Source organism: Sarcophilus harrisii, chromosome 6 (genome assembly GCF_902635505.1).
Source record: "Sarcophilus harrisii chromosome 6, mSarHar1.11, whole genome shotgun sequence".
In the NCBI taxonomy this organism is placed as follows: Eukaryota; Metazoa; Chordata; class Mammalia; order Dasyuromorphia; family Dasyuridae; genus Sarcophilus; species Sarcophilus harrisii.
In genome coordinates this window covers 122,827,607-122,842,070 of record NC_045431.1, presented here as the reverse complement: position 1 = coordinate 122,842,070, position 14,464 = coordinate 122,827,607, and the positions used below count along the sequence as shown (strand labels likewise).

The 14,464-nt window shown below is 34.1% G+C and overlaps 1 protein-coding gene across 2 annotated transcripts in view; it reads right to left on the bottom strand.

The window, feature by feature from the left end:
- Nucleotides 1–14,464, bottom strand: part of NDST4 (N-deacetylase and N-sulfotransferase 4) — a 414,235-nt gene that overhangs the window by 205,589 nt on the left and 194,182 nt on the right. Inside the window, exon 5 of one of the 2 annotated variants that reach the window (XM_031941815.1) lies at nt 2,485–2,670. The exons of the other annotated variant lie outside the window; for it this stretch is intronic. Within the exon in view, the coding sequence (XP_031797675.1) occupies nt 2,485–2,670 (186 nt within the window). The remainder of the gene's footprint in view (nt 1–2,484; nt 2,671–14,464) is intronic. 2 annotated transcript variants of the gene reach the window in all.

Below are 14,464 nucleotides of genomic sequence, written 5' to 3'. Positions count from 1 at the left end.
TGTTCATCGAGAGTGACTTGGGTAATTACCAATAATACATTTAATACACAAGAATGACTAACCTGCTGCATGAACATGTTGCAGAGATACATATGAGGGGGCACCTAGATGGCCCAGGGGATAAAGCACTGACCCAGGATTCAGGAGGACCTAATTTCGAATCTGATCTCAGACAATACTTACTAGCTATGTGATCCTGGACAAATCATTTAACCCCAATCGCCTCACCCCCCAAAAAAGTGCATCTTTTGAAATATAAACTGAATTGTTGTGGTAAAGAATATGTCATATTCTTTACTAAAGCCTACATTTAAATCCAAAGTCTCCTCTGCTTCTCTACAAATTGTTATTAAAGTGTTAACAACAACAACAACAACAACAAACCTTTCCCAAATGCCTTATACTTGTGGGAAATTGTGTTAAATGTAGATCTTAACTTGAGGAAACAACCATAGCTGAATGACAATTTTTTCATAGTAATTAAATTATATTTTGCAAAATCATTTTAGAAAACATTCAAATGAAAATACTAAAAGACAAGTATACTATTCAATATTCAAATTTTCATTTAAAATTTCTGTTCTATGTAAAGGATTTGATTATTTAAAACTTGACTTCATGAAATGATATATGAAGTTATTATTATAGGTAATCTTGGATAAGATAAGACAAACGGCCCTAGCTATTATTTGTAAGTTTTAAGAAATGTAGGTGTAAGAAGAGGAGATATGGAGCTGCTCCACATCTTTCCTTATAAGTATCCTTCTTAAGCTTTGAAGAAAGAGGCATGAAATTTATTTCCTAGGCAGAGACATATGTTATTAGCTTTTTTCAGGGAGAGAAAGGATTTTTGATTTATTAGCTAGAAATATATGCATAAGCATGTCAGCTATATCTTCCTGGTCATTTTTTTTTCTTCCAACAATTGGGAGAGGGAGAAACTAGGAAAGAGAAGACTGTATATCATGAAAAAAACCATGGGAGTTTCTATTTTAAATAAACCACAGATGTCTTAGAAATTTATTTGATTGGGGAAAAAAAGCCTCCAAGATGCCATCTTCCATCCAAATTTTGAATAAAGAGGTACATGTTTGTAAATAAAAGTTGAATTATATAAAAATATGTAAATATAAATATAAATGTGTGTGGGGTATATGTGTGTGTGTGTATGTGTGTGTGTGTGTATGAACTTGAATCTAACACTATCTACTTAAATCACAAAAAAGTTCATGCTTTGCATCTGGAGCCATGATTTTTAACATAATGGGCAGCATATTTGAACTATAAGGACAGTTCTAATAAGGCAAAAGAACCCTTTGGAGATTTGATTCTGCAGGGAAAAAAATGAGGTAACAAAGTTTTAACTACCTCACAATTAAAAATAAAAGGAAGTTTGCTTCTACTGGTGGCTAAATGCTGATCAAATTCATTTCTGTTAATCATAGTGGTGTGGGAAGATAATTGGACAAATTATAGAAACAAATCCTCGGCATAGAAGAGGAACTTATTTTCAGTATTCCTTTTTAAAATGTTTATAAACATATTTGCATATGTTTTCTAACTATTTAATAATTACCACATTCCAAAACTTAATTTGGAAATACAAGTTAGAAATGAGCTGTGTCCTAATCAACTGAATTGATCTAAGATTCAATTTTGCAGGCATAAAAAGAACAAATTAGCAGAACTGTGCATGGATCCTTTGGAAAATACTTAACTTGATGGAATTTCCAAGATACATAATTTATAAGTCAAGATCCATGATGCTAACTTTGGGTTCCAAGAAATCATTTTAAACTGCACACAGTTTTCTCATTTCTAAGAACTAAGAAGACATTAAACCATTTCAGCAGCTCTTATGCTTTTTTACTCTCAGCAATAGATACCATCTATGCTCTTTTCAACATAAAGTACAGTACCAATAATAGGAAAAGTATGAACTACATTTTAAGCAGGCATAGTGAGCATGTGACAAAGTGGGGTAGTACAAAGAACTTTTCTCTAAGAGGCCATCAAATTCCTCACTGCCCTACAAATCACTGCCAAACAGCAGTGTTTTCTATCACCATGGATGGATACTCTGAAGTCCTAAACTATATGTTAGGTCTTTGAGAAGAGTCTGGATAAATTTGTCATAGTTAGCATGTATCAGAAATAGAATTAGAACTCAAATATTCTGACTTCAAATTCTTCATTGCTTACTGCTTCTGTGACACTAGATATATCCCCTTTTCAAACCACACATTGTGAAAGTGTCTTGTGTGAAAGAATCTGTGTGGTTCAGATGTATGGATCCTTGTCAATTAATGGTCCAAGCACAGATTCTAAGAGATCAACTTTCCCTCTCTTTGCCATAGTTGGGGCTCTAGATCCCCATGAAAGAATATTTTTAAAGTAAGCCCTGAGAAATAATGCAATAGATATTTCTTCAACTATTGCAGACTGAAATAATTCTATGGGAATACCATAGAATCATGTTCTCACCATGATGCCATTGTGGATGAAGCCTTGTCTGTACCGTGCAGGTTTAAGATGTGGATACTCTTCTGTACTTGTGACCTGAATACCCCAGACTTTTTTCCAAGCTTCGTAAAGTTGTATATGTACTGGGTAGACCCCTGAATGGTGTGGGGCCACTGCATAGCCCATATTGATAGGAATTCCATGCTCCTAAAACAAATTCAAATGGACATGTTTGAGTTTGGTGAAATACACTGATTTTCTGTGAGCCAAGAACAATACAACAAAAACCTTTATAATATATACATAGTATGTTAAATCTGCAAAGATTTTTCTTCATAATGAGGATTTTGCTTTTTCATAGATAAGGAACCTGAGATTTTGAAACCTTGATTTAGTTAACAAATATTTATTAAATATTTAATATGTGCCAGACACTGTGCTGGGATTGCCCAATCAAAAAAAGTGTTTGTGTGTGAGAATAGTACATGTTTTTAAGGATCTCGATGTCTAAAAAAAGGGAAACAACATATAAAAATTTTTTAAATATTTAAAATAAAAACATTCAACAAAACAAAATATTCAAAGGATAAATTAGTGAAAGTCTCAGATGGAAGGCACAAGTACTGAGATAGATAATAGCAGACGAATTTTAGGTGAGAGTAGTATGAAGCCAGAAAAGCCAGGAAACAGAGATGAAAAAGGAGAGAATTCTAGGAATGAGGGACAGCCAGTGAAAGCACAATCAGGGCATAGGACTTGTGTAAGGAAACAGCAAGGAGAACTGTGTCACAGAGTACATGGAAGTGTAAGAAGACTAGAAAAATAGACAAATGACTATCATGTTCCCCTACCTAGTGAATGTTTGAGTATTTAATAAAAAGTTTAAATATAGGTCTCCTGAATACAAATTCCATCCTCTAATTACTTTGCCACTAAAAGTAACTAAACTCAGCTATTCAAGTAGACATGAAGTCAAACTATTTGGAATTTGGAACACAAAATAGGAGGCAATTTTATGAGGTCCATGAAATTGATTTGGAGCTTTCAAGCTTCTGTTTCTTTCTATGACTTGCCTTAAATGAGATATGTGGTTATCTTACTGGAATGGGATTTATCAATCATCTCTGAAAGCTCATTGAATCAATAAACAGAAAATCAAACACGATAACTCGACAATTGTCATCCCTATGTGCAATTATGCTCTACAAAGCCCAGGAAGAGAATTCAAGTCAATACAAAATGCAGGCAGCAATGTCATCAAATATCCACAAAATTTAAGTAAGATGTTCACTTAAACTCAGAAAACAGACCCTTAATATCTTATATGGTATCATTTTTCTTCCATTTGACTGTCCCTCATTCTATAGCCCAATTCACCTCTTTTTTTTAAAGACTATGTGGTTTTTTAACATCTATCACTATAAATGTTTCTGTAGATTGACTGAATGATGAAATCAATGTTATAAAATGAGCTTAACTCTCCCTTATGAACTCAAGGAGATGAATTTCTCTGTGTTGTGGATAAGGGAAATGTGTTTCATACCAAAAATTTGATAGTTTATCTCAAAACAAACTTTATTAATTCCAGTAATACTAAACTATTTGGCAGCTATCAGAAGATATAAATTAGCTAATTCTTTTCCCTATCATTGGATATAACAAGAACCCAACATACTGCATAAAATAAATAACACAGAGTATCTAAGATCTAGAATTTGAATCACTCTCAGATGATGCTGGTTATCATCACAGATATAGGTTTAAGTGTTTTCCACAATACTTTTATGTTATGGGCCAGAACTTGAAACAAGGTGTTAAGTCACTAAAATTGATAGAAACAACGCTTATGTTTATACCTTTGAGAGTTCATACATTAGCTCACACATTAATTCACAAGTTCGGGAGATTCACAAGTCAGAAACTCACAATCCCACTCTCTCAGAGGAGGAGTCAACCTTTGGGTTCACACCTTTAAGAGATCATATTACATACACTCAGAGCATCAGTGTAAGAGACTTGAAGAGATTGAGAAGTGAGGAGTCAGTTGAAGAGATTGAAGGCTGGAAGTCAATCAGTTGGAAGAGATTGAGAAGCAAGGAGTCAGAGTTGAGCTAGAAGCAGAAGCTGGAAAAGCTAAAAGACAAGCTGAAAGAGCTCTTGGAACCAAGGAAAACTAATCGGGTTATTTTGGAAGAGACAATAAAAGACTGAATTTTAACTCCTGGCTGTATTTGAGGTGATTATTATTTGGAACTGACACTAAGGCTGCCATAAGAACCTCCCCAAGAAACCTGCTCCCAGAAAACCATCATATATTATACAAAAGAAGAGAACATCACATTTTTATCCATCCATTTGCTATCTAGTTTCAGAGCTTCTTTCAGAAGTTGAAATATTTCTTTCTCTAATTATTGATTTATATGTACACTCTAAGGTATGTATCTCACAGAATAGGAATACTATGCACAATGTTATTGCTATAGAAGTTAGGAAGCAAAAATAAACCTGCCCTTTTCCTTAAACCTGATTTAATTAATATGAATATTTATGTACTTAAATATACACACATACATATATACAAATACTTTTATATACTTATGTACATATATACATACACACATATAAAAACACATGTACACAAACATATAGTGCATGTACACATACATACACTTATGCATATATACGTTAATAAAATATGGATTTATAGAGGCACATTTATATTGACCTTACTGCTCATCATTTTAGGCACTCTATCTCCAATCTCTCTGAATCTTTGCATTGATATTCATCGTTTTTGGAATGCCCAGTTCTTCTTCAAGCTAACATCTACATGAAATCTTTTCTGATTCCAAATCTCCCATCTTCCAGCCCTGACTCTGTTTTGTTCTTTCTACTTTTAAATTTATCTTATATATATTTGCCTATATTAATACATGTTGTCTCCCTCAGCTAGACTGCAAATTTCTTAAAGTCAGGCTCTGTTCCACTTATTTTTTTTAATCTTCTGAATTTCTATGGTACCTGGCCCAAACCAGGTATTTAAAAAAATCTCTTTGGTTGAGTATGTAGGGAACTCTCATCAGGAGATTCATTCATCATTCATCAGGAATGAAGCTTGATGACAATTTTGAAACAGTCTCAGGAGGTAGCCTGTGGTCTTATATGAATCAGAAGTGAGACTTGAATTCTGATCTCCTTGATTCCAAGGCCTTTCTCCACTATGTTTTTGACCTTCCTTTGGAGGACAAATTCTTTTGTATGCTTATAACCCCATGGAAACATTCCTTCTAAGGCTAGATTTTGATTATTGTTTGTCCTTCATTTTCCAAGAAGATTGAAGATATCATGAGGATGATTTCTTGTATAAATAGCTTTTATGATTTTAAGAATGAAAACTTAAATATTCCAAAGACAAATACTAAAAAAATTCCTCATCTCTTAGAGTGGTTTTTCCAGGACCCCTAATTTAATTCACCATTTCCTATTGTACCTCAAAACCGAGAACTAGTAGGTTAAGGAAATATATTCCAGACATGAGAAGATATAAAACAGATTTGTGGAAAGTAGGGAAACATCCAGCCACTATATGTCTTCAGGAAAAAAGACATTTCTCTTTTGACAGGTGATAAAATGAATTGTAGAACCTTCATGAAAAAGGTAGTTTAAAAATAAAAGAAATTTATTTGGTGAGAAGGGAGGGAGAGGCAGTTTTAAAAAGTTTTATTATATTTATTGATTTCTATAGCCTTAGGGCTTTGATGCACATAAGGTCATTTTATGACAGTGGCAGCTAGTGCTCAAATATAGTGGTAAATCAAACTAGATGATTATCACTTCCCTCCCCTATATTACGTCATAAAGTAAAGAATACTTTTGATCATTTTCCTTTTTTTTTTTTTTAATGGAATTACCATGAAGGTTAATTCAAAGTATTAAAACTCTTTACTATTTACTGATCATTGCTTAATATATCTTTTATTGGCCACCATTGAAGACAGAACTCTGTCATTTTTTGGGAACATTCATGAAACCTATACATACTGCGGTGCCTGGAAAATAATAGTCTAATAGTCTATACTGTATAATAATTCTTATAAAGGTTACCCAGGTGGTGAAGTAGATAAAGCAGTCATCCTAAAGGAAGGAAAATTCACCTTCTTGAATTCAAATCCTCAGACACATACTAGCCATATGATCCTGGACAAGTCACTTAATCCTCTTTGCTTTAGTTCTTCACCTATCAAATGGATTGGAGGAGAAAATAGCAAGACACTCCAGAGTCTTTGCCAAGAAAACCCAAATGGAGTCATAAAGAGTCAGGAATGATTGAAAAAGAAGTGAACAACAAAAAAATTGTAGATTAAGAAGTTAACTAGCATCAATAAGATTTGCTAGATGATAAAAAGGAATTCAAAATGCTCCCCTGTTAATTTCTACCATCATTTAACTAGATAAACAAACAAACAAATGAAAATGGAAAAAAAGAAAGATTTATGAATGCTAGAGAATTAATAGACTTCAGAAAATAAAAAAAGCTGGCTATGGACACACCAGGAAAACACACCAGAAAGAACCAATTCACCATCCCATGCCCTAGAATAAAACAAGAAAAGCCTGGAAACAAAATACACATTTTTTTCAGCACTGACTATCAAAACCAATCCCTGTTTCCCTAATGCCTATCTATTAATGGCATTAATATATCTGAGATATTATGCAATACCCAGTATTCTTTTGACAGTTTCCTGGGTCTTAAGTTCATTTTTTCCTCTCTAATTTGAGCAGGCATTCTTAATCTTTTTTTAATATGCCATGATAATAGGCCCCTTTGCAAAATAATGTTTTTAAATGCATAAAATATTATATACAGGATTATTTTGAACTATAATTTTCAAATTAAAAAAAAGTTTTATAGACCCATGTTAAAAACCCTGAATTAGAATAAATTCTGTTCTGTTTCAACCAGTTGAAGAAGAAGGTATTTTACAACAATAATGACAACAACTAATATTTATATAGTCCTTTAAAGTCCTGTAAAGGACTTATAAAGTCCTGTAAAGGATTTATATAGTCCTTTAAGTCCTGTAAAGGACCTTATATGTATTTTCTCATTTGATTCTCAGATAAACTTCACTAATAATAAAATAGTACTTATTGCTCCCAATTTATAAATGAGCTATTCTGTTAATGCTGAATCATTTTACTCATGTCTAACTCATTATGAGCCCATTTGGGATTTTCTTGGGAAAAATACTGGAGCGGTGTGGAGGGCTGAAACTCCAAAAAGGTGTGCTTGAATCAGACAATTGAGCACTTAACACTAATTACCTATCTGATGTGAGACAATGGCTCTATATACATATTTAGATGAGATGGTGATGTGATGGCTCTCCTCACCATTGATGCTTGCTGAATGTTTGGTGTTGAAGAGGGTGGGAGGAGAGACAAGCCAGAGTCACTTGTTTGCAGGACAAGGAGGAGAGAGACTGGAGATTCTGGACTCCAGAATCCAAGATACATCTTTGGCAAGCATCCTGGCAAATTGCCTGCCTCTTTCACTTCTCCCCCTAAAGACCAAGGACTTTGATTTATCCTGATTCTGGCTGACCCTGAAGCCCTCCAGGGAGCTAGCCCATACTTTACATTAGTGGATTATCATTTCCTTCTCCAGCTCATTTTATAGATGAAGAAACTGAGGTAAACAGGGTTAAGTGATTTGTCACTCAACTAATAAATGTCTGAAGCAACATGTTCACTTAATGGGATTTATACCAGGAATGCAGGGCTGGTTCAATATTGGGAAAATTATTAGCATAATTGACTATATCAATAACTAAACTAACAAAAACCATATGATCATCTCAATAGATGCAGAAAAAGCATGTGATAAAATCCAACATCCATTCCTAATAAAAACACCTGAGAGTATAGGAATAAATGGACTTTTTCTTAAAATAGTCAGGAGCATATATTTAAAACCGTCAGTAAAAATCATATGCAATGGGGAAATTGAACCTTTCCAGTAAGATCTGGAGGAAGCAAGGTTGCTATATCACCATTATTATGCAATATTGTATTAGAAACACTAGCCTCAGCAATAAGAGTCGAGAAAGAGATTAAAGGAATCAGAATATGAATGAGGAAACAACTATCACTCTTGCAGATGATATGATGGTATACTTAGAGAACCCAGAGATTCTACTAAAAAGCTATAAGAAATAATCCATAACTTTAGCAAAGTTGCAGATTATAAAATAAATGCCCATAAATCTTCAGCATTTTTATTCATCACCAACAAAATCCAACAGCAAGAGATACAAAGAGAAATTCCATTCAGAATAACTGTCGACAGCATAAAATATTTGGGAATCTATCTACCAAAGGAAAGTCAAGAGTTATATGAGCAAAATTACAAAAAACTTTCCACACAAATAAAGTCAGACTTAAATACTTGGAAAAATATTAAGTGCTCCTGGATAGGTCGATAAAATATAATAAAGATGACAATACTCCCTAAACTAATCTATTTATTTAGTGCTATACCAATGAGACTTCCAAGAAAATATTTTAATGATCTAGAAAAATAACAACAAAATTAATATGGAATAATAAAAAGTCAAGAATCTCAAAAGATTTAATTAAAAAAGGGGGCGGAGCCAAGATGGCGGAGAAGACACACGCGACTTTCTAAGCTCTTCTCTTACCTTCTTTATCAATATTATATCGAGCCTCAAAAATAGTCTTGACTGGTACAATTCATAAAGATAAGAAGTAGAACAACTCACCGGCTGAAGAAAATCTGCAGTCTCGCCAAAAAGGTTGGTCCAGGGGAGATCAAGAGCGGGAGAGAAATTAGGTCCGAGGAGAGTCCCAAACTGAGGGTGAAAGCACAGATCTCAGCACAAGCCTGCAACCCCAACCGCAGTAGGGGCCTCCTTGGGCAGTTGTGATCCTGTGGCAGGAGGACTCAGCCGGTAGCTCCAATCTGGGCAGTGGGGAGCTCGGCTTGGGGCCATAGAGCTTTCCAGGGCGATTTGTATCAGGCAGAGACGTGCAGAGTTTGCGCAGTCTGGGTCTGTGGCCTGTGGTGCTACTCACAGCCCCACAAGAGGCTCAGGCCTGGGGCAGTGACACTTTCACCCCTTAGTCTCTAGCCAAGGACAATCGCTAATCCACTCAGCCCTACTAAGCAGTTTGATAACTCAGCCAGTGCTGAATCCACTTCCTGTTGGGGGAAGGAAAACCTCACCAGAGCACCCCATACCCCGAAGCCGGAAATCGGTTTAAATCTTCCTGCTCTGCAGAGGAAGCTGCAACCCCTGCCTAGAGACCACCCCAAAGGCTTTAAAACATGAATAAAAAGATGAAAAGAACGATCCACAGCTTCTATGCAGAAAAGAGCAGGTCAAAACCTGAAGAGACCCTCAAACAGCAAAATGCATCAGACTGTCCTCCTTACGTAATGCTCCAAGAAGAGACCATTAAAAGTCCTCAAAAGAGAGTTAGAAGATAAATGGGGAAAGAAAGAGAAGCCTACAAGAGAGCAACAACTCCTGAAATAATTGGAAAAGTAAAAAATCTAGGAAAGTAAGAATTGTGAATTGAAAAATAAAGAATCTCACTAGAAAGTAGGATTGTGAATTGAAAAGACAAAGAACCTCAGTCAAGAAAGTAGGATCCGTGAATTGAAAAGACAAAGAACACGCAAGAAAGTAGGATCTGTGAATTGAAAAAGAAAATAATTACTAAAGAAAAAATTAGTGAAATGGAAAAAATTCTACAGACCAAAAACAATACATTCAAAAATCTAATTGACATATACAGAAAGAAGTAAAAAAGCTAATGAAGAAAATAATTAAAAATTAGAACTGAAAAATTGAAACTAATGATGCATTGAGACAAAGAATCAGTCAAGCAAAACACAAAAATGACAAACTGAAAACCATGAATTATCTACTTGCAGAAACGACAGACTGGAAAATAGATCTAGAGAGATAATCTGAGGATTATTGGACTTTCCGAAAACTATGATGAAAAAAGAGCCTAGATACTATTTTACAAGAAATCATCAAAGAGAACGGCCCAGATGTAATAGAATCAGAAGGTAAAATAGGCATTGAAAGAATTCATCGAACACCTTCTGAAAGAAACCCTAAAATAAAACCCCAAGGAATATTGTGGCAAAATTTCAGAACTATCAGATTAAGGAAAAATTTTACAAGCAGCCAAAACATTTAAATACGATCCACAATAAGGATCACCCAAGATCTGGCTGCCCTACATTAAAGGAAAGAAGGGCCTGGAAATATGATATCCGAAAGGCACAAGAACTGGGATGCAGCCAAGAATAAACTACCCAGCTAAGTGAGCATTTCTTCCAGGAAGAAGATGGACATTTAATGCAACAAATGAATTCCATTTGTTTCTGAAGAAAACCAGAATTAAACAAAAATTTGATTCCAAGAATAGAACTCAAGAGATGCAGAAAAGGTAAAAATAACTTTGAGAATTGTATTTCTGTGATGATACAAAAAAATACATGTAAAATTTGATTGTACTGATATAACATAAAAAAGGGAAGTAGATATGAAAAGGGATGATGGCAGAATAAGGTGGAAGGAGGGAAAAAGAGGGAAACCACATCCCACAAAGAGGCAAGGAAACTTATCACATCTGAGGAATTAGAGAGGAGAGAACATTGTGTGAATCTTACTCTCATCGAGTTGGCTCAAAGAAAAAAAATAATTGACATTTGTTTTAGAGAAAATTCTCTCCGCCCTCATTAAAAACGGGGAGAGGAAAAGGAAAAGAAAAAGAGTAATAAGGGAAGGAAGGGGAAAGACTCAAAGGGGGGGAGGGATTATAAAGAGGATATGCATCATGATACAAGAGGGGTACATAAGTTTCAAGGGGAAAGAGGGTTGGGGAGGCAAGAATAAGTAAAGCACAATCTGGGGTTATTAGGATGGCAGAAATACAGATTTAGTAATTCTAACCGTAAATGTGAATGGGATGAACTCCCATAAAGAGGAGGCAGATAGCAGACTGGATCAAAAGTCAGAACCTCAAATATGTTGTTTACAAGAAACACATTTAAAGCAGGGGATACATAGAGTAAAGGTAAAGGCTGGAGAAAATCTATTATGCTTCAGGTGAAGCAAAAAAGTAGGGTAGCCATCCTTATCTCAGATCAGCAAAAGTAAAAATTGATCTAATTAAAAGAGATAAGGAAGGAAACACATCCTGCTAAAGGGTAGCATAAACAACGAAGCAATATCAATTAAAAATATGCACCAAGTGAAATGGCACCAGCCCTAAAGGAGAAGTAAGAGAGTTGTAAGAAGAAATAGACAACAAAACGTAGTAGGAGATCTCAACCTTGCACCTCAGAATAGACAAACAAGCTTTCACCAAACAAATAAGAAAGAAATCTAAAGAAGAAATCAGAATATTAGAAAAATAGGTATAGTTAGATCTTGAGAAAATTAAATTGAGATAGAAGGAATATACATAATCTTCTCAGCAGTTCATGGAACCTATTCAAAATCTCGACCACATATTAGACATAAAGACTAAAATTAAAATGCAAGAAAGCAGAAAATAGTAAATGCTTTTTCAGACATGATGCAAAAAAACTACATTCAACAAAAAAAAAATTAGGGGAAATAGAACCAAAAAGTAACCTTGGAAATCAAAACAAACCATCTTAAAGAATGATTGGTGAAGCAAGCACAACCCATTTACTAGATACAATTAATAATTTCACTCAGATAATGACAATGATAGACATCATACCAAATTTGTGGCATGCAAGCCAAAGCGGTTACATAAGAGGGAATTTTAATCCTTAGAGCAAGCTTACTTGACAAAACAGAAAAGAAAAATTAATGAATTGGTTGCAACTAAAAAACTAAAAAAAAAGACCAAATTAAAAACCCACAATCAAATACTTAACATTGGAAAATTCTAAAATTAAAAGGAGAAATTAAAAATATTAAAGAAAAAAACTATTGAACTAATTAATAAAACTAAGAGTTGGTTCTATGAAAAAGCCAATAAAATAGAATAAGCCTTTTGCAAATCTGATTAGAAAAGGAGGAGGAAATGAAATTAGTAGTCTTAAAAATGAAAAGGAGAACTTTCCACCAAGGAAGAGGAAATTGAGAAATCAATAAGGGTTATTTTGACTCAACTTTATGCCAATAAATTTGATAACCTAAGTGAAATGGATGGCTCTACCTCCAAAAAATATAGAACTTCCCAGACTAACAGAGGAGGAAGTAATTTGTTTGAATAGTCCCATTTCAGAAAAAGAAACAGAACAGCAATTAAACAACCCCTAAGAAAAATCACTCCAGACCAGATGGATTTACATGTGACATTTTACCAAACATTTAAAGAACAATGGCCCTACTGTTACATAAATTATTTGATAAAATAGGGAATGAAGGATCCTCCAAATTCCTTCTATGACACAGACATGGCACTGATACCCCTAAACCAGGTAGGCTGAAAACAGAGAAAGAAAATTATAGACCAATCTCCCTATCGAATATTGATGCTAAAATCTTAAAAAGATATTAGCAAAAGACTACAGAAAATCATCTCAAAGATAATACACTATGATCAAAGTAGGATTTATACCAGGAATGCAGGGCTGGTTCAATATTAGGAAAAACTATCAATATAATTGCCATGTTAATAACAAATTAACAAAAACCATATGATCATCTCAATAGATGCAGAAAAAGCATTTGATGAAATCCAACATCCATTCCTATTAAAAACACTTGAGAGTATAGGAATAAATGGACTTTCCTTAAAATAATCAGAGCATCTATTTAAAACCATCAGTAAGCATCATATGTAATGGAGACAAACTGCAACCATTCCTAATAAGATCTGGAGTGAAACAAGGTTGCCCATCTATCACCGTTATATTTAATATTGTATTAGAAACACTAGCTATAGCAATAAGAGCTGAGAAAAGATTAAAGGAATAAGAATAGGCAATGAGGAAGCAAATTATCACCTTGCCAATGACATGATGTATATAGAGAACCCAGAGATTCTAGCTAAAAAGTTATTAGAAATAATCCACAACTTTAGCAAAGTTGCGTTATAAAATAAACCCACATAAGATCATCAGCATTCTTATATATCACTAACAAAAATCCAACAGTCAGAGTTACAAAGAGAAATTCCATTTAAAGTAACTACTGATAATATAAAATATTTAGGAATCTATCTGCCAAGGAAAATCAGAAACTTTATGAGCAAAATTACAGACCACTTTTCACACAAATTAAGTCGATCTAACCAATTGAAAAATATTAAATCTCTTGGATAGGGCAGAAAATATAATAAAGATGACAATATACCTAAACTAATCTATTTATTTAGCGCTATACCAATTAGACTCCCCAAAAACTATATTAATGACCTAGAAAATAACAACAAAGTTCATATGGAAAAGAAAAGGTCAATAATTTCAAGGGAATTAATGAAAAAATCAAATGATGGGCTTAGCTGTACCAGATCTAAAATTATATTATAGAGCAGCAGTTACAAAACTATTTGGTCATTGGCTAAGGAATAGATTAGTTGATCAGTGAAAGATTAGGTTCAAGGGACAAAACAGTCAACAATATCAGCAACCTAGTCTTTGAAAAACCCAAAGATCCCAGCTTTTGGGATAAGAACTTACTGTTTGATAAAAATTGCTGGGAAAATTGAAACTAATATGGCAGAAACTAGGCATTGATCCATACTTAAGCTAACCAAGATAAGGTCAAAATGGGTTCATGACCTAGGTATAAAGAATGAAATTATTAATAAATTAGAGGAACACAGGATAGTTTACCCTCAGACCTGTAGAAGAGGAAGGAATTTATGACCAAAGCAGAACTAAGAGATCATTACTGATCACAAAATAGAAAATTTGATTATACTAAACTGAAAAGTTTTGTACAAAAAAACTAATGCAGACAAGATTAGAAGG